Source organism: Sus scrofa, chromosome 12 (assembly GCF_054392235.1).
Source record: "Sus scrofa isolate SSC_HxYL_T2T_F1_AM1 chromosome 12, Sscrofa_HxYL_maternal_Yorkshire_Landrace_v2.0, whole genome shotgun sequence".
NCBI classification, from domain to species: domain Eukaryota; kingdom Metazoa; phylum Chordata; class Mammalia; order Artiodactyla; family Suidae; genus Sus; species Sus scrofa.
The window spans coordinates 15,598,466-15,619,388 of NC_139394.1; the positions used below are offsets into that span (position 1 = coordinate 15,598,466).

Consider the following 20,923-nt stretch of genomic DNA (forward strand, 5'->3'; position numbering starts at 1 on the left):
TATCCGTCAGTGGGTACTTGTCTGATGTTTTCCTCATATCCTAATTGAGACTTTTTGGCAAGAATATCCCAAAAGCAAGTCGCGTCATTCTCAGCGGACAATGTCATGGGGTTTATGACCTTGACGTATCCCGTGGCTGGTGATGTTCACCCTGATCCCTGGCCTAAGGTCAAAGTTTCTGCCAGGTTTCCCTACTGTAAAGTTACTGTCTTCCTCTTTGTAGTTAATCACTATCTCGGGGAAGATACTTCGAGACAATGCCAATTCTGCTTCGCAAATTTTTGCCCATTACTTTTAGCACCCACAGTGGCTGCTGTCTGCAGCATTATCGTTACTACCGTGATGCTGTACAACACAACGTCTCCAGTTAACAAGGCTATACTGCACATCTCAAAGTGGCAAAGAGGGTAGATCTTCAAAGTTCTCATCACAAGAAAAAATTCTGTCACTGTGAGGTGATGGGTATTAACTAAACACTGCAGTAATCATTTCACAATATTTACACCTATCAATCATGATGTGTGCATCTTTAACACAATGCTATATGTCAATTATACTTCGGTAAAACTGGGGGAAAAGCACTACAAGAGAGGAAATATAAGAGAGTGCAACACACAGATGGGGCATCCAAATAAGTAACTTAGGGGAGTCAGAGAAGGCTTCTTACAATTTTTTCTTTTTCTTCATCTTTTTTGCTTTTTAGGGCTGCACCTGCAGCATATGGAGGTTCCAAGCTAGGGGTCCAAATGGAGCTGCAGCTGCTGGCCTATACCACAGCCACAGTAACGTGGGATCCAAGCCACATCTGGGACCTACACCACAGCTCATGGCAATGCTGGATCCTTAACCCACTAAGTGAAGCCAGGAATCGAACCCACATCCTCATGGATACTAGTTGGATTTACTACTGCTGAGCCACAATGGGAATTCCCTTAGAAGTAAAATTTAAGCTGAGATCTGAAGGATTAGGAGTGAATAGAGGCAGTCGTGTCTGAGGCAGAGGAAAGCAGTATGTGCATAGGCCCTCAAGCAAGACACAGCTTACACTCTCAAGGCCCTGAAATCAGTTCAGTGTGGCTAGAGTGTGAGTGATGGGGAGCTGTGGGAGATAAGACAGAGCAGGGGTTTTCAACTGGGGTGGCTCTGCTGCCCAGGGGACACTTGCAACATGTGGAGAACAGTTTCGGTCATCACACCTGGGTGCGGGGAATGCTTGCTGCTGGGAAGTGGGTAGAGGCCAAGGATACGTCTACACGTAAAACAATAAACAGGACACCCTGCAAAGAATTATCTGGCTCAAAATATCAACAGTGCTGAGGCTAAAAAACCCTGGCCTAGATATAAAAAGTAAGGGCTCTTTGTTATAACACATGTGATGTTTTAAGAAGAGAGTTTGGATTCCATTCAAGGGCAATGAGGAACCACTGACAGGTTTAAGTAGAAGGATTACTCCGGCTTCAGTACAGAGAAGAGATACAATTTATCCACTCATTTAACACATATTTATGTACTAAGCTTTGGGCTAGGAGCTGGTGACAGAATGGTGGGCAATTATTTATTTATTTAGAGTAATTTAAACACTAACCCATTCCAGTGGAAGAGACAGGTAAAGAACACAAAATCGACAAAGTTATTTGCCACATTCAGTACCTTGAATGTAGATGAAATCTAGGTCTCATTATAAAATTTCAGGATTAATTTTTAGAGGAAAAAAAAAACCCTAGACAACTTTTACAAAATATCATCTAGAGCTTATTTGTTGTTTTGTTTTCGTCACATTTCTCCCAAAATGTAAATCTTGTTTTTATTCTTTTTTTCTTTGGCCATGCCTGGGGCATATGGAAGTTCCCTGGCCAGGGATCGAACCCTCGCCATAGTAGTGACCCAAGTTGCAGCAGTGACGATGCCAGATCCTGAACCCACTGAGCCACGGAGGAACTCACTAAAATGTAAATCTTTTCAAAAATAGCCAATTGGAACACAAACTAAATCTTATCTTTTATTGTCATTTTTTGTTTTTCTCTCTCCCAGTGTGTGTGTGTGTGTGTGTGTGTGTGTGTGTGTGTGTGGCTCTAGTCTTTTATCAGGCCCAACACACATTCCTGAATTACTGAAATGATCACTTTGGCTGATAGCTTTACCAGTAGCAGCAACAACCTCAGGAACCATGATCATCTGACACCTCCCTGATTTAATACAGAACTGGTCTCTTAGTGGGGGTGACATTTCAGTTTTTTTAATTACACAGATTTCCACAGGGAAAAAACCTTTGCTTTCTGTGTCTCTGTGACACTTCTTAAAATGAGCTGGTTTCTCTAATTAGTGTATTTCAGATGTATTCACGTCTTAGCATAAGGACTAAGTGACAACTTATCTCGTGTGAAAAGAGCTTCTAGTTGCATAAAATTTTCTGAGGAAGAATTTTTTGGTCAGGAAAATGATTGAAAGACGCTTCTTCATTGTAATTTTCGTGCTTTTGAGGCCACATTCAATTATCGATAGAGTTCCAAAAGAACACTACACAAAAATCCTTCCTGTCACACTGTTTTTGTTTTTCGTTTTTTTTTAAAACAGTGGTTAAGAGCAGGGACTCTGGAGACTGCCTGCCTCAATTTAAATCTTGGTTTCAGTCATGTACTAGTTATCTCAGCAAGTTAATGTAAACCTCAGAGCCCCTGTTTCCTTATCTGTAGAATGGGAAGAATAAGGAGACCAGGCTCATTGGGTGAAGAGCTGATCTGTGTCCTAGCTCTGCCATTTACTAACAGTATGACTTGGGAAAAATTAACCATCACTGAAGCACAGTTTCCTCATCTGTAAAATGGGATGACAATGACCATGTCACAGGCTGAAGATAAGAATGAAGAAATGAAATAACAAATGTAGTATAAATAGTAATAAGCTCAACACATATAAGCACTGAGTAAATGGAAGCTACTTTCTCCCTGTCTGGAGAATTCTGTCTGTATGAGCACTTGGTGGTATCAGGCTGAAAGCCTGGAAATGCTACGGTTGTTACAGCTGAAATCACACAACCAGGAAAAGCTCTGAATGAAATCTCTGAGACCCTCTACTGTGATTTGACTTTAGAAGAATTAAGTAATATTAATTGGAAATATATTTTAAGGGAGATAGACCTAGCAACAACTTCAAGTGAAGAGTGTTTCTTCAATAAATTAAATTGCTCTAGGAGTTCCTGCTGAGGTGTGGTGGACTAAGCATCTGACTGTAGCAGCTCAGGTCACTGTGGAGGTGCAGGCTCAAACCCAGGCCTGGTGCAATGGGTTGGAAGGATCTGGTGTTGTTGCAGCTGTGGTGTAAGTTGAAGCTGTGGCTTGGATTCAGTCTCTGGCCTGGGGACTTTCATATGTTGTGAGTGCAGCCATATAATTAAAAAAAAATTGCTCTAAAGTTGTGACAAGAACTCTTCAATGTTCTCAATTATGTAGCAGCACGAGAAGCAGCAAGAACACTATGAAATACCAATGATAATTAATGACATACAAGCACCAACATAAGAACTTTGTCTATCAAACCAAGAGGTTTTTCAAGGATACTTTTCATTCTCATATATGAGCTTACTTCATCAAAATACCAATTTGAAAGATAATTTCTGCCTACCAGTTTGTTACAGATGGAAGCAAGACTCCTGGCTTATGCTCTATGATTCTATAGCACAAACTTGCATATGTGAACTGTAACATATGGTGCAATTACTGGGATAATATTCAATTTTAATATAGGGCATCATTTGTTTTACAATGTTCAGTGTAAACTTAAAAACGGCCCATCTCTAGGTACAAAAGATGTATTTATAGTTTGCTTTAGGAAGAAATAAACATGGAATTTTAAATATGATCCTTAAGTGTAAATAATCACTAATTTCTTATAATTTTTTAATCATTTCCCAAATATTCAACTAAACATCAATTTTAATCTAAGGGGCCATTTATTACATAATGTTTAATATAAATTAAAAGATATCCAGAGTTCCTGTTAAGGCTCAGTGGGTTAAGAACCGACATAGTGTCCATGAGGATGCAGGTTCCATTCCTGGCCTTGCTCAGTGGGTTAAGGATGCTGCAAGCTGAGGCACAGGTCACAGATGTGGCTCAGATCTGGTGTTGTTGTGACTGTGGCACAGGTCAGAAGCTGCAGCTCTGATTTAACCCCTAGCCGGGGAACTTCCATATGCCACAGATGCAGCCATAAAAAGAAAAAAAAAAAATCCAATTTCTAGGTACAAAAGAGATTTGTTTATATTTTGCTTAAGGAAGGCCCACAATCATGGAATTTAAAATGTGACCACTTTTCAAGTAAGCATAGTTACTAACTTCCTACTAAAAATATATAAAAATTGCCTAATATTGAACAAAAACATCTCGGGACTTCTTCTCTTGAGAGAGAGAGACTAAGGTGGAACAACATGGGGAGACTTAATTCTCTGAGCTCTTTTCAGCACTCCTTACTGTCTGACATAGTATCTGTCTACTGGCCTTCTCCCACCACAAAAATGTGGGCTACATAACAGCAGAGATTGCGCCTGTTTTGCTCACTGCATTACAGGTGTTCCAAACATATATTCTAAATGAATAAATAAATGGCTGTGATGATGGGAGCTCTTCAGCATTTGTGTGTTTCTAAGACGGTATCCATTCTGTTTGTTCTGAAGAAGAGGCTGGACTCGGTTTACACGGAATATTTAGGAAAAAAACAAAGATGTCTTTTAGGGTGGCACCGAGTTAGCAATGACGATGAGGGAAATCTCAGACTGTCTGCAGAAGCCCATTTACCATGGGTGTGCACCAGGAAGTGAGGACAATTAAAGATGTAGTTGGGGAAACAAGCTGTTTCTGGCCCAGAGCTGGACAGGATTCCTATGACACAATTAGAACCTTATGACATGGCAGATGATGCCCTGTTTCTCATTCTAATTAACCATGACAAGCGATGTCTTCGAATACTAGAGACAGGCATTTTGCTCTCTGTTCTTCTCCTTAAAATCCTGAAAAATAAGGAGCATGAGGAACAGAAATGCAGACTCCATCCATTAGGATAATCTGGCTCTAATCTCAGATTATGATACACAAAGAGGGAAAGTGGGTGTAGGATTAAATGACTTAACAGACAGAGGAAGGTGAAACAAATGCCTCTAAGAATTCAGAAAAGCACAGGAGTTAGAAGCACCAGGTCCTGGGGAAGATGGGGGCCATGGGGGCGAGGAGGGAAGCTGGAAACAGAAACGACTTGAAATTACCATAAGGAGCAGTGAGATTCCCAGATATCCATCCCCACCCTGCCCAGCCAGCTGAACTACCTTCCCCAAAACCCACAGGAAAGAGAATCATATTTACTAGAGAAACCACAGAGAATCTAGGCTTAGGGACAGCAGACGCAGTAGATGAGGATCAGGTGCAGGATGGAAATAAGGGGCGTTAAGTACTGAAGGATGGAACTCCGGCATCCTCTCCTACCTGCTCCAGAAAGCAGGCAACAGGATATACACCCTCCAGGAAGGAGACTGGTGGATTCTTTGCCAGAGAAGATGAACAGCACAAGAAAAAAACTTATGAACATGGATTTGTGGGTATTTCCAATAGAGGTCGGTAGGTCATCTTAATGCTCTGTAGTTAAGCTCTGTATACACAGAAGCTTCTATCAGTTTTTCAGGGCCTAACTGTTAAGGAAGAGACAACAGAACACACTACATCCATAAAACAAGAACAGGAGGCTATAAAAAAGAAGGGAAAAACTAGGGGAGGTGGGGAAGACCCATTGGAAATTAAAACTGTAAGAGCCAAATAAATTTTTTGTGTGTGAAAGGATTGAAAGGCAATGTTGAAAGAAATCTCTTGAAAGTGGATCACAAAACAAAACAGAAAAACGAAAAGTATTGGAAACAGAAAAGTTAAGGAAAGTAGAGTAACGGTACAGGAAATCTAATTTTGGATTAACAGGAGCTGTGGAAGGAGAGACGAGGGGAAGTGGTGGGGAGGAAACTGTCAATAAATAATACAAAAGCATTTCCCTGCATCAAAAAATACCTCCAGGAGTTCCCGTCGTGGCTCAGTGGTTAACAAATCTGATGAGGAACCATGAGGTTCCTGGCCTCACTCAGTGGGTTAAGGGTTCAGCGTTGCCATGAGCTGTGTTGTAGGTCACAGACATGGCTTGGATCCCGTGTTGCTCTGGTGTAGGCTGGTGGCTACAGCTCCAATTAGACCCCTAGCCTGGGAACCTCCATATGCCACGAGTGCAGCCCTAGAAAAGGCAAAAAGACCGAAAAAAAAAAAAAAAAAAAAAAACCCAGCAAACTCCAGCTCAACAGATATCAATGTAACTCAACAGAATAAGAAAAAAAATTTACACAAGAACAATGGTGATAAAAAGAAGATTCCAAAAACTTCTGAAGAGAGAAAAAAAGTGTGTATATATATATATATATATATATATATATATATATACACACACACACACACATATATATATATACACACATATATATATATACACACACACACACACATATATATATATACACACACACACATATATATATATAAGAGTTAGGAATAAGAATAGTACTGTATTATTTAACAGCAACATTGGAAGTTCAAGATGGATGTCTTCAAAATTCTGAGGGAAAATAACTTTTAACTTTGAACTATATTATGTCAAACAAACAGTAATGTGTAAGAATGGAATAAAGATGCTTTTAGGAACATTAAGTCTCAAAAAACTTACCTCCGATGCAAGCCACTAGAAAATGTGCTCCATCAAAATAAGGAATCAAGAAAGAAGATGACATGGGATCAAAAAGTAACAGGAATTTCCAGGATTAACAACGAGGTGTTAAGCCTTGAGAGCATTCTAGGTCCAGGTAAAGCTCAATGAAGCTCTAGGATAAATGTCTCCTGGCCCAGGAGGATGTAACTGATGAGGAAAACTGTACTGAGAGGCACTGTACAAAGCATTAGAGTTTTGAAGGAATAAAAGCAAATTTTAAAATGAGGCGCTTCATTACTCAGGAAAAGCAAAATTGCTCAAAAAGAAAATGTTATCCTTGGTTCCACAGTGAACCATATTTGTGCAATACAAATACTGCAAATACTATACCACAGATTCATACAAAAATTATGATGTAACTGTACTGTGATGGTAGTGGGAGGAAGGAAGGTGAAAGAGTTAAAATTCTCATCCACCGTAATAAATAACAAACATATATGAAACAGATTAAAATTTAGAGCAGTACATGAATATTATTTAGAAACAAGGAGGTAAAGAACAGAGAAACATCTCTCAATGTAGAAGGTGACTGCCTTGGGGAGAGGGTAGGTTGACGAGGGGAAGAGAATGTCTGGTTTTTATTGTTAAGTCTGAACATCATGTGATTTCCTAAACCATGTGTAGAAGCTCCTTTGATGAAAACAGAACTGTAAAACCCAGCTCCATGAACATTCATGGATAGTGTAGTGTAACAGGAAGAGTTTCAAGTGAGGAATGAAAATAAAAAAACCACTGATTACTTACCTACTATGATCTTGGGTAAATCACAGAGTTTGCATTTTAACTTCCTTATCTATCATGGGACTCTGGTTATTTCAAAGGCCCTGATTCCGTAACAGTAAAGTATTTTTCTAGGAACAGCAAGGAAAGAAACCCTTTCTCCACGTTCTCACGGTGTACCTGTATGTTCTTTTGTTCATGTGGCCAGGGGTCTCCCTACCTGTGCCCCCTTGATGATAAAAAGGAACCAGCATGCCTGCAAGCGCGCGATCCTAGTGTACCTGCGAGGCGAGTCTCCGCATGGCCTCCTCCTGTCGCCGGCGCATTTCTGGAGTTCCTGGGCAGCTTCCACTGGTGATGGAGGAGTGGGCTGACGGTGGCTGTGTGAGTGGCAGCTCTCTGTTGGCATCCACATCTGGATTAAAAAGATGAGATGTTTGCATCAGATAATCATAAAACTCCGAACTAAAGTAAGATGGGTTAAATTTCATTTCTTCTTTGATCCAGCAATTCTACTCCTAGGTATGTACCCAAGAGAATTAAAAACATATGCCCATGTAAAAACTTGTACACAAATGTTCAAAGAATCCAGGGTCATAATTGCCCCAAAGTGGAAACAACTCAAATGTCCATCCACTGATGCATGGATAAAATACGGTATAGCCACACGATGGAACATGACCCGACATTAAAAAGATATGAGATACTGATATATGCTACAACACGGACAACTCTTGAAATATTACACTCACTCAGAGAAACGGTCTTACAAAAGACCATACAGGATATGAGTCTATTTAGGTGAAATGCCCCGAAGAGGGAAACCCATAGGAACAAAAAGCAAATTAGTGGTTACCGAGGGGTGGAGTTAGGGACCTAGGGGGGAAATGGAGATTAATTGCCAGTGGGCATGGGATTTCTTCTAGGGGGAATGAAAATGTTCTAAGATTATAGTGACTGCTGCACCCCTCAGTGAATATACTAAAAAGCACTGAATTGAATGATTTAAATGGGTGAATTACACGGTATGTGAATTGCAGCTTAATAAAGGTGTTTTTAAAAATTCTACTTGTTTATGTTATTCAGATAATAACTACTGCTAGAAATTATAGACCACGACTATGAATACAGATATTTTAAAAACAGGCATGAAATAAGTAGACTGTTATTTGATGGTCAATGGCTATGGAAGAGGAGGAGGAAGAGGGGAAACTGCTCTCATTTAACTCCCTACTGGTAGGACTGAATTGAGACTTCTTCCACCCAACTGGCATAATAAATTTCCTGGACACTGGACAGAGTTATGAATAAATTGTAGGAGGGTGGGTGTGGGGAATGGTTGTGAAAAAAGACAGAAGAAATGTGTGCAGTTAAGTGACTGTCACCTTATCCTGCCTGCGGCTTACTCCCTCTCCCCAGCCCATTCTCCTCCATCTGGTATTTTATTTTGTGGATAAATATTGTCTGAGTACCTTCTACCTTCCAGCTCGTCCCTTTTTGTTTTGTTTTGTTTTTGTCTTTTTAGGGCCGCACCTGTGGCACATGGAAGCCCAGGCTAGGGGTCGAACCGGCCTATGTCACAGCCACAGCAATGCCAGATCCGAGCCACATCTTCGACCTGCACCACAGCTCATGGCAATGCTAGATCCTTAATCCACTGAACGAGGCCAGGGATTGAACCGGCATCCTTATGAATACTAGCCAGATTCATTTCCACTGAGCCATGATGGGAACTCCTGGCTATTCCCTTTTGGAGATGCTCTCCCTTTGGTCTAGGTGTCCTTACTTTCTGGTTGGTATTCAGAGAACAGCAGAAATAAAAGATAATGGGGGGAGCTTGCAGTATGCACAGCAAACTCGAAAAACAGGTTTCTGGAATGAGCAGAGTCAGGAGGGCAGGGGTTACTCACTAAACAGCTATTTGGGAGCCTGGCAGCTGGCTGGTAAATGTCAAATCCTAATAATAACACTGAGATGTTTAGTGATAGGAAAATATAGTCTGGTATTAGACAGAACTTCCCTAATACTGTACGAAGTATACTTGTAGTTAATGTAATAATGCCTGAATTACACAACAGGTCCATTTTCACGAAATGTTTTTGTTCTTAGTGTGTGTGTGTTGCGGGGTGGGTGATAATGGTGGTGGTGGAGGCCCATGGGGGAGTCACGTTAGGGAAGGGGTGTAGGCGGAAGGCAGGATGACAGGCTACTGCCTGCCTTGACAGCTTTTCTGTACCTTCCCAGGGAAATGACAAGGAGGGGGTGGCTGGGGGCTGGGTGTCTGTGGGGGAAGGACAGAGCCAGGCAATGCAGTGCTGCAGACGAAACTGCTCACATCTTTCACAGCAATGCTGCTCAGTGCGGAGGAGGCAGGGACAGAAGAAAGAGTGACACAGGATGCAGAAGTGGAAGTTGGAAGCTCCAATAATTTTCCACTTTATTTTCATTATTACTACAACTGCATCATTGGTACCACTGACGGAGGGTTCAGAAGGCCAGTGGGATTCCAAATAAACCTACCAAAGCTTAATGTAAATTAAACTGTAAAAACTAGGCCATCTCTCTCTCTATAGACCTCATTCTTATTTAGTAATGAAAAAAATTCTGCTACTGCCAGTAACATTTCCGGTGGAGCTTAAATAGTGAGAGATGGATGCCCCAAACCATCTTGTTCTTTATCAACCACCTTCTCTTGACCCTGCTTTTTTTTTTTTTTTTTTCCCTTGGCTTCTTAGGGCTGCACCTGAGTTATATGGAAGTTCCCAGGCTAGGGGTCAAACCAGAGCTGCAGCTGCTGGCCTACACCACAGCCACACCAATGCGGGATCCGAGCCACATCTATGACCTACACCACTGCTCACGGCAATCCCAGATCCTTAATCCACTGAGCAAGGCCAGGAATTGAACCCACATCCTCATGGTTACTAGTTGGGTTTGTAACCCACCGAGCCATAGGGGGAATTTCCTCTTGACCCTTCTTAAGGAGTAGTGATTCAGTTAAGATGGCAGTGATAGAATGTTCTTTGGACATCAAAGATGACAATAAAAATTATTACTTCAAAGAGTAAAACAAGGCAATGCTGGTTCCGTGTAATTCTGATATATGCTAACCACATACTCTATCTTCTGAACACCTTTTCAAGTTTTGAAAGTTAACTCTCAGGCCAAATCCAAGTCTCGACATGTGGACATAGACCATGTGAATGGAAGTGTCCCAGTGTTTTTCGGGTTTCTCTGGAGGTAAAAGGCAATGGATGTTAGAGAATAGCTTAATAAGCTACCTTTAAAGAACTTTTGCTTTGGGGAGCACATGGGCTGTTTTCTATTAACTCCTGCTCTCCCAGGCTTAGAGGGGGGGCTACTCCCAGGTAGCTTTGCTTTCAGAGAAAGCAGCTCTTCTTGCCCTTGAGTCATGATCCTACCATTCTGTTATCTGCAACAGTGACATACAGAGAGACTATTACCTATCTGGTTTTCTTTCTGACACACTCCAACAGCTAACCTTGGATTCCTCAGATAAGAAGTAGTCTGGTGTGACAGTTAAGCACTCTAAGGAGAACACTGAACTAGGTGTGGAAAGTTATTTTCAACCATAAAAACATCTGAGAATCGGAGCAGTTTAGCATGGAAACAAATCTTAAAGATCACCTAATCCCACTTACTCATTTTACAGATGACAAAACTGAGGTCTAAAGAATTAAAGTAAAATTCTCAAGGCTACAAAGTTTCATCAATTTGAGCGCCAGGGCTCAAACTGTGGGCTCTTTGCTCCCATGACACCATGCCAGTCTGTGTAAGGACAACTTCATGTGGAAACTAAACATGACATTGCTCATAAGCCATGAATTCTTCCATACCAATTCCTACCACCATACAGGGACTCCTGATTCAACCAGTTTTCTTTCTAGACACGAGCTCTTCTATGCGTCAGATATCTCTAAGTTTACCTGAGGCCATCTGCCTACTTGATGACAAGAAACTGCTAATTAACTTCAACGAGAAGCCAGGACGTTTGGAAGGTGTTGGATGAGTTCCTGCTGAGTTCCTACAGCACTGCGCTAGACTCTGTAACTATTGTGACCTCAAAGAAACCATTTCTAGTGGGTGCTGTCTGGAAATCCGTGGTGAGCTAGAGTATCATCTGGACTAGCAGAGCAATGGTTTCTTTTTGTTCCCGTATAACCAGCAGAGGCCAGGTAGACTGGCTCTAGACATAGACTATGTACAGGAAGAACACCTATACGTCTCCCTTTATCTCCTTTACTCAAGTGAGTTTCATCAATAAGAAGAGGGAGCCCAGCAAAGTGAATGAGACCTGCCTCAGAAACCAGGCTGCTTAGGCTCAAATTCACCACTGATCGGCTATGAAACCTGGGAGGCTTCCTTAACCTCTCCGAGTCTCAAACCACTTACCTCTGAAATGAAGATAACAGGACCTACCTCACTGAGTGGAGAAGAAGACTGGATGAATTAATGTTTGTTAAGCTCTTAGGGAGTGCCTGGTGCTAAGGACCATGAGTATTTTAAAAATAAATAAACAAGCTCCTGATGGTGATCATTAAGCTGCACCCTGCCTGTGATGAAAGATGCATGAAGATCTCAGCATCTTTTCACAAGAAAGCAGGAGAAACCCTTCAAGGACACAGTGAAGTTCTAGCCCAAGCAATACTGACATCAATCACAAGGAAATGAAGGCTGCAAACAGACTGTGCCAGCGTGAACAGGAAGACGGCACAGGCTGAGCAGAGCTGACAGTGATGGATGTAAACCACTCTTACAGGCAATTGCTGTATAGTCATTATCCAAAGGACGGACTAGCCAGACGGCCAGTAGGGAAGAGCCATAAATTTATTCTGAGAGAAAGGTTTTTTCAGTCACACGCAGGTGACTGTGAGATACGAGGGTTAAATGTAAACAGAGTATTACATTCTTTCCCCCAGCTCTGAATTAATGGTCCTTCCATGCAGGTCAGATGCTGCAGATAAGAAAAACGAAAGGATATGAGACTTAATATATACATACAGCAGAAACAACTTTCAGAGCAAAAAAGCACAAGTTCTTTGAGGAGGCATACGCACGTTTGGGGGAGGCGTGTGGACTGTCTGAGGCAATCTGTCTCATCCGTGTTCCATGGCAGCTGAGGGCCACCAGTCTGGAGATGATGGCGGTTTTGCCGAACCCAATGTTTCCCACAATCACGACTCCTTGGTTCACGTTGGCGTTTGAACTTTGAAGTTGAGCATCTATTTCGTGGAAGACCCAATCACGGCCAACAAACACCGACTCTGTAGTAATGCTGGGCACTTCAAAGAGCAGAGGCTTCAGGGAGATATCCGGAGGCCTATAAGGTGCAAAGCGGACTGGAAGGAACAAGAAGAGAACGGAGAACTTAGGCCAAAGCGTCAACACTGACGGAATTAAAGAAAAAAAGCAGTATGGTTTAGGAGACCATTGGGAGTTCCAGCATGATGGCATTCTGGGTTATTCAGAAAACAATAAAATTCTGAGTTTTGGTTCTACACAGAGAAGCAACAGCAGGTGAGCTGGAGCTATTTAATACTGTAGCTGACAAGAACAGGAACATGGTTAAAATAGTAATACTTTATGTTATAGGCAGAAAAGTCGGGGTGATATTCAAAATTATTGAACAGTGGGGATGACCCAGACACCAGTAATCAGGATGGATGTAAAACCAGTAAAAAAAAAAAATGCAGGGTCCTTACGGCTTCTTTCTGTGCCTGCTGATAATCTAAGATGTGGATTATAGGGGGATGTAGGTTGGAGTTTCTGGGGGAGAGGATGCGATGTGGTGGCATCCAGAAGGGTTAGCGCATCAGCCCCTTACCAGCCTATAAGGACATATTTCAGTACTTAACGACCAATACGGCTGCACCACTATACCTCGGTCCTGCAGAAAGCAGTATAAAGAGAACTTGTCTGTTTCTTTAAAAATAACAATAAAAAGAGTAATTCCTCTAGGTTCATGAATTTTTTTTTTAATATAGTAAGTATATTAGGGGAAGCAAACTTCTAAAAGCTATGATGGTTTAACAGCTTTTAAATATCCCAAGCTGTCAAGGAAGCAGAACCAAGCTTTTACCTAATGTCTTTGCACCTGTATTGTTTGTATTCATGCCAGTTAAAAACAAAAGACTTTGAGTTCCCTTCATGGCTCAGTGGTTAAGGAACCTGACTAGGAACCATGAGGATGCAGGTGTGATCCCTGGCCTTGCTCAGTGAGTTAAGGATCTTGTGTTGCTAAGAGCTTTGGTGTAGGTCACAGATGCGGCTCAGCTCTGGCATTGCTGTGGCTGTGGTATAGGCTGGCGGCTGTAGCTCTGATTTGACCCCCAGCCTGGGAACTTCCACATGCTGTGGATGCGGCCCTAAAAAGCAAAAAAAAAAAAAAAAAAAAAAAAAAAAGAAAGAAAGATTTCTGGTTTATATACATGTCTTGGGAACAAATCTCTATTGCTTTTCTCAAAAAAATTTTTTTGTGCTTATGTAGTTGTGAGATGTGCTAAGGGCTAAGTATGAGCTTTACTTTGAAAGAATCTCTAAAAATGCATAACAGATGTGACCTGGTTTCAAAGATCAAGCTTCTATTTATATTGATGGTAAAAAGAAGTCCTGCCTGACCTCCCTTATCTGAGTTAAATGCCTTCTAACTGTTTCAGGAGTAGTTTTAGATGTATCATTTTACCTGCCTGGAACCAAGTATTTCATGCCTGTATCTTTAAGCTTAGCACAGTGTTTTGACACATAGTATGTGATCAATAAATACTTACTGAAAGTATTCATTAAAAGTAAAGTATTAGGAGTTCCTGTTGTGGCTCAGCGGAAACTAATCCAACTAGGAACCATGAAGTTGCTGGTTCGATCCCTGGCCTCATTCATGGGTTAAGGATCCGGCATTGCAGTGAGCTGTGTGCAAGTTGCAGATGTGGCTCAGATGTGGAGTTGGTGTGGCTGTAGTGTAGGCCGGCAGCCGTACCTCCAATGTGACGCCTAGCCTGGGAACCTCCATATGCCACAGGTGTGGCCCTAAAAAGCAACAAGTTAGGTATTATAGGGAGTTCCTGTCCTGGCTCAGTGGTAACAAACCTGACTAGGATCCATGAGGATGTAGGTTTGAACCCTGGCCTCGCTCAGTGGGTTAAGGATCCGGTGTTGCTGTGAGCTGTGGTGTAGGTCGAAGACACGGCTCAGATCCTGCATTGCTGTGGCTCTGGCGTAGGCCGGTGGCTTCAGCTCCAATTTGACCCCTAGCCTGGGAACTTCCATATGCTGCAAGTGTGGACCTAAAAAGCAAAACAAAAACAAAAACAAAAAAAAGTACTATACTCTAACTTCATTTTATATTTTGGAGAATAAAGGCCAGGGGTGGGATAGGGATGAAGATAGGAGAAAGGGAAATCATAAAGGGAGAAATCAGCTCTATTTATACTGCTTATTTCATCTAGAACAAACTTAACCACATCATAAGATGGGAAATAGAAATGGCACCTTACTTGAGAAAACATACAAACACATATACATGTAAACACTCTCATGTAAAACTCCTAAAAACTATCAGAATGATAATTGAACATTTTTAAAAAGGACAACTCCAAAAGTCATATAACTAATTCAAATATAAAGCCAAACTCTAATAAGAGACAAATACTTCCATATATCAATTTAAAAATGTCCCAAATTTTGACTTAAAAAACAAAAAAACAAAAAAAGGGCTGTGGACATACAGCTACATGGTTACTTCTCTCTTTTTTTTTTTTTTTTCTTTTGGCTGCACCAGTGGCATGCCAAAGCTCCCGGGCCAGGGATCGAACCCAAGCCACAGCAGTGACAATGCCAGATCCTTAACTGCTGGGCCACCAAGGAACTCCTACTTATCTCTTCATCAAAACAGTCTTTTAAAATATGTAACTTTAGGAGTTCCCATGGTGGCGCAGTGGTTAACGTATCTGACTAGGAACCATGAGGTTGCGGGTTCAATCCCTGGCCTTGCTCAGTGGGTCAAGGATCCGGCGTTGCCATGAGCTGTGGTGTAGGTCACAGACGCGGCTCGGATCCCGCGTTGCTGTGGCTCTGGCGTAGGCCGGTGGCCACAGCTCCGATTCGACCCCTAGCCTGGGAATCTCCATATGCCGTGGAAGCGGCCCAAGAAATAGCAAAAAGACAAAAAAAAAAAAAAAAGTAACTTTAACTTGCTAACAATATTCTTAATTCTAGTGTTGCACAGCTGATATATTTTACTTTTCTTAAACATTATTTTATTGAGCTATGATTCACAGGCCATCAAAGTCATCCTTTTTAAGTATATAATTCAGTGGTTTCTAGTATATTCACCAAGTTGCACAACCAGTACTGCTTAGTTCCTGGATAATTTCATCTTTGCCTAAAGAAAACCACACACCCCTTAGCCATCACTCTCTAGTCGCCATTTCCCCCAGCCTCCAGGCAATCAGAGACTTTCTGTCTTTACAGAACTGCTTTTTGAGACATTTCACATACATGTTACCATATAACAGGTGGCCCTCTGTATCTGCCTTCTTTCACCTAACATGTTTTGAGGTTCATTCATGTAGTAGCATGTTTCAGTACTGCAACCTCTGAATTGCTGAAATCATATTCCATTATGTGGGTAGATCACATTTTGTTTATCCATTTATGACAGACAGCTGGCTTGTTTCCACTTTCTGGCTGTTATGAGTCATGCTGCTATGAACAATCATGTACAAGTTTTTGTGTACATATGTTTTCAGTCTCTTGAGTATACTTGCAGGAGTGGTACTGCTGGGTCATATGGAAACTCTATGTTTTAACTTTTTGAGAAACTGCCAAACTCTTCTATTTCACTTTTGCTATTTTTTTATGCAGTAATACATATTCACTATAGAAAGTTTAGGAAGAGCAAATAAACAAAATGATAATTCTACTCCCACTGCCCAGAGAGAAACTCAATTCACTTTTTCCCCTGAGTTCTGTATGTACCATATACACTTATTTTTAAAACAAAAAATGGGATCATACTATAGATACTGTTTTATAACCTGCTTTTCTTGCTTTGCTTTGCAATTCCAGAGTTCTGAAAAAGTTGATGCTGTCAGACATGCTAGCTTGGTGGTTGCTTCAGGGGAGGGATTGATTCTTGGAGCTCCTTACTCCACCATTTTCCATGATGTCGCTTGATAGGAGGGGGCTGCTAACCGTGACTCAGGGGGTTTCCTGGGTTTCTGAGTGCTCTTGGTGGGGAGACATTCAGACAGACACACTGAGCTCTGGCTGAGCAGTCACAGGACTCCCAGTGAGGAAGGGGAAAACACAAGATCAGTTGGCTTGAGATGAGTCTAATCAGCCCTTAAGAGAGCTAAGATCCCACACCTGGTTTCAGAACTAGACTCAAAATCTGAATCCAAAATCCATGTTTTTTTTTCTGTTATTTATTATGTAGCTGCTCTCTACGATGTCACTATTAAATCTGCAGTCTGACCACTGATTAAACCACTGATGACCAGAATTGAGTAGACTTAGCTGACTGGAGAGGCTAGCTTCTTTCTCCTTCACCTCCCCTGTGCTTCACTATAGGATCTGCATGCTTGGCCAGAAAAGACCTTTCCAGAAAGAGAAGAGCTTCTGAGACACTCAGTTGCTTTCTAAACTAACCGACTTATCTTTTCAGGTCTGAGATTACTTACCATCCTGTGCCAAAAGGACTTTCATGACTATGACTACTGCCAATTTATAATATGGGGAATAAGTACAGATTCAACTATGTGCTGAAGTTTTTGAGAAAAATTCTATTAAGGTAACTTGTTCTCATGTTGACGTAATCTCTCATCATATTTTATTCTACCGAGAAAGCTTTGACATTTTAAAAAGTTATTTTAAAATTTTTCTAAAAATGTAATCAATTCACAAAAGCCTCAAGGGAAGAAAAGACAAAATTAGCCCAGTACCATATGGTAAAACAACTGCAGACACCAAGAACAGGCCTAGAAACAATTTCTGTACCTCAGAATCTAAGGCTTTTGTCAGATCAATATGATACAAGAAAGCCATAATTCGTATGTACCAACTATAAATTTAGGGCATACGAATGGCCTGAACCATGGGACATGGAGATTATGAATACATGATGTGGAGTTCATATTCCTAAATAAATGTTTCTCTGGGATATCAGCTGGCTTTCAAGAGGTTTTCTAAGGCAGAAACTACTGAAATAATCCAGTGAGAAATGATCCCTGCAACTATAGCTGAGGGAAGAGGAAAAGATAAGCTAATCCATACATTCAGTAACAGATGTGGTTTTCTTACCCCTGCACCCAAGAAGTGGAAGTCCCAGGGTGGCAAGAGAGCAGAAAGATTATCCCATCCTTCTCAAAAAATTCCAAGATATACTGACATCTGGAAGTTACTTTGAAATTTGTAAAAAATGAGTGGTCCCAGAGATGGGTGGGTGGATAGATATGTGGGAAAAATAAGATAATAAAACATCAATGCTATAATAAGGCAAGTGTGCAAGTGTTTACTGTAAAATTCTTGCCTTTTTTTTTCTATATCAGAAAATTTTCCTAATAAAATGTTGAAGGAAAAAAAAAAAAAACACAGAAAGGAAAGGTGTTCTAACAGGGTATACAAGTAAGACAAGCTTCGGAAGGCAGTTTTAAAAACAGATTTAATAACCACGCCAGATTCAGATCAGTGTGTGCATCTCTTCAATGCAAATTAGGCCTGCGTCAGACAAATGAATTCTCTCTAGGAAACAGTCTCTGTGAGACCATCAATACGAATAATTATCTATCTAGGCTTACGGAGAAAACTGACCTTTCTTTAACCAAGTCAAAGAACAAACATTTAAAAAACAAATAAAAGTGCATTAAGGCTAACAGACCAGCTTGTTCAAATGCAAACAGAAACAGCTGCAGCAAAGGGAAGAGGGGAAGGGGAAGTGGGGGCAAGAGAGCTTTAACTGGATTTAGACTAAAGCATATTTACTCATGGAAAACCACCATGAATCATGTTAGAAGAAGTCAGTCACAGGACTGCCAGAAGAAAGGGTGTGTGTAATACAGCCAAGGTCTGGTGCAAACAGGAGCAGAGCCGTATTTCCTCACATTCTTCCATGATGGCTGGAAAGTCTAGCCTGGAAGCACCTCTGTTCCTCAGAACAAGAGATAATTTCAGGCTTATTCATGCGATTTTCTGCACAGAGCAGAGGAAAAACATAACACTTCAGATAAAACCTGGTATCACATTAGCACCACACAGAAGTCAAAAAACATACTTATTTTTTTGTGAGTATATTTATTGAACCAAGGGAGGGCTCATTCATTTACTGAGCTTCTAGAAGGCTTGCTCGCCTATTTACAAGAGTCAACTCTCTTTAGGGTCTGTTGCTTATTTATGGCACTCAGGAATAGGACTAGTAGGCATTCCTAGGAATATAGTAGTATTCCAACCCCAGGAAATGAGTTTTTGAAGAATATTAAAGTAATTTGAAGCAGGTCCTGAAAAGCAATCTAAAGATAATAGCCTGAGAAATGTTCATTTCAGATAATGTCTATTTGAAAAAAAAAAAGATTAAATAAAGCAAAAATGCTTTTTGGGTCAGCAGGGAAACATAGAGTTGAGTGGGTACGATTGCGATTGCGGACACAGAGCCAGGACGCCTCAGTTTGTTTACTGTCTCTGCTACTCACTAGCTGTGTGACCTTAGGAGAGGTACTTATGTTCCTTCTTTTTTCTTTTTTTGTATTTTCAGGGCTGTACCCATGGCATATGGAAGTTCCCAAGCTAGAGGTCAAATCAGAGCTGCAGCTGCCTATGGCACAGCCACAGTAACGCTGGATCTGAGCTCAAGGCACAGCTCAAGGCAATGCCAGATCCTGAACCCACTGAGTGAGGCCAGGGATCAAACCCACATTGTCATGGATACTAGTCGGGTTACTGCTGAGCCAAGAACTCCAATGTTTTTGATATCTCAGTTTTCCTCATCTTTAACTCAGGGATAACCATGACGTGAGGATTAAGATGAGTTAATGTTTGCAGTGTGCCTAGGACAGTATCTGCTTGTTAACGGTGGTAGCTGCTACCACTATCTACATTATCAAGCCAAAAAAAAGAATCCAGTGTAGCCATAATCCCCTCCCTCTCACACCTATTATTTAAAATGAAACATAATGAAAAGGATATTGAGAATATGGTGACTCTTTTTGAGCCCTCGTCGTTTTGAATTTCTTACATCCCTGCTATCCCCCAAACATTCTGAAAGAGCCATGTTTGCTCTCTTCACTTTCACAGCAGTAATTCATTCTAGCCTGGCTTCCTCCCATACACTCTGTTGAAACTTTCTGATTTTCAAGTCCAATGAATTGCTTAACAATTCCTTAGGATTTAACAGTTTTAACTAATCCCGGCTTTTTGAAATACATTCCCGTCTTGGGCTTAACATAATAACACTTTCTTCTAGTTCTTTTTCAGTCCTCTCCTCCTGATATATCTTTAATGATTCCTCCCCTTCTGCCCATCCCTAAAATATTGCCAATCTTAGGTTTATATTTTATTGTTTTGTCTTCTTCATGATCTCCCTGGGTAATCTCAAAGGCATAGACGAACAGCTTTCACAACTATCTAAGTGGTGATAGTTTATGCTTCTATTCCAGATCCCAGTTCTCAACTCCTGACCAGTATTTCCAGCAACTTACATGAGTTACCCACACGGATTTCCAATAGGTATATCAAACTTAAAATGTTTAGAACTCAAGTTATTTTCTCACCCACCTTAACCCATTCTTTATTTTCTACGTGTTATCGCAGTTAATGAAGTATCATCATTTGCCTGGTCCCCCAAGAGAGAAACTGGAGACCACCAGGAATTTCTTCTTCCTTAACCTTAACCTCTAATTTGTCACAGGTTCTATCAACTATTTTTGAGTAATATCTCTCAGATATAATTCCTGTTTCCTCTTCCCATTACACTGCTACATACAGAAATAACACTTTTGGAGGAGCTGCTGGATCACTCGAAGCCTCGGTTTTGTCATCTGTAAAGTGACAATAATAAGAACATCTACTTCATAAGGTTAAATAAGAAAATGTACATTAACTTCTTAGTTCAGAACCTAGTTAATCCTCAGTGAAGGATAGTCATAGAGTTTAGATTCTCAGCATCCTTTGCTTTTTACCACGGACTTAAGTTTTTAGTGAATCACCTTGTAAGCCACATACCCCTCCTAATATACAGTCCTCAAATACATGCATCAGACATCACCATGTCAAACCCTACACTTCTACCCTTATATTAACTTACCCTACCACAGTCACCTAACCTAGTAAGCCCTTATTAACTAGTACAATTTTTGTCATGAGTTATGCACATTCAATAATGTTTAATAAATGAATTTGTGAATGAAAA

At 40.9% G+C, this 20,923-nt stretch overlaps 1 protein-coding gene across 30 annotated transcripts in view; it reads right to left on the reverse strand.

Moving 5' to 3' along the window:
- Positions 1–20,923, reverse strand: part of TANC2 (tetratricopeptide repeat, ankyrin repeat and coiled-coil containing 2) — a 365,101-nt gene that overhangs the window by 88,633 nt on the left and 255,545 nt on the right. For all 30 annotated transcript variants that reach the window (XM_021068131.2, XM_084984071.1, XM_021068130.2 and 27 more), the window contains 2 exons: positions 12,585–12,866; positions 7,788–7,921 (listed from right to left, as the gene is read on the reverse strand). In XM_021068131.2, the coding sequence (XP_020923790.2) occupies positions 7,788–7,921; positions 12,585–12,866 (416 nt within the window). The remainder of the gene's footprint in view (positions 1–7,787; positions 7,922–12,584; positions 12,867–20,923) is intronic.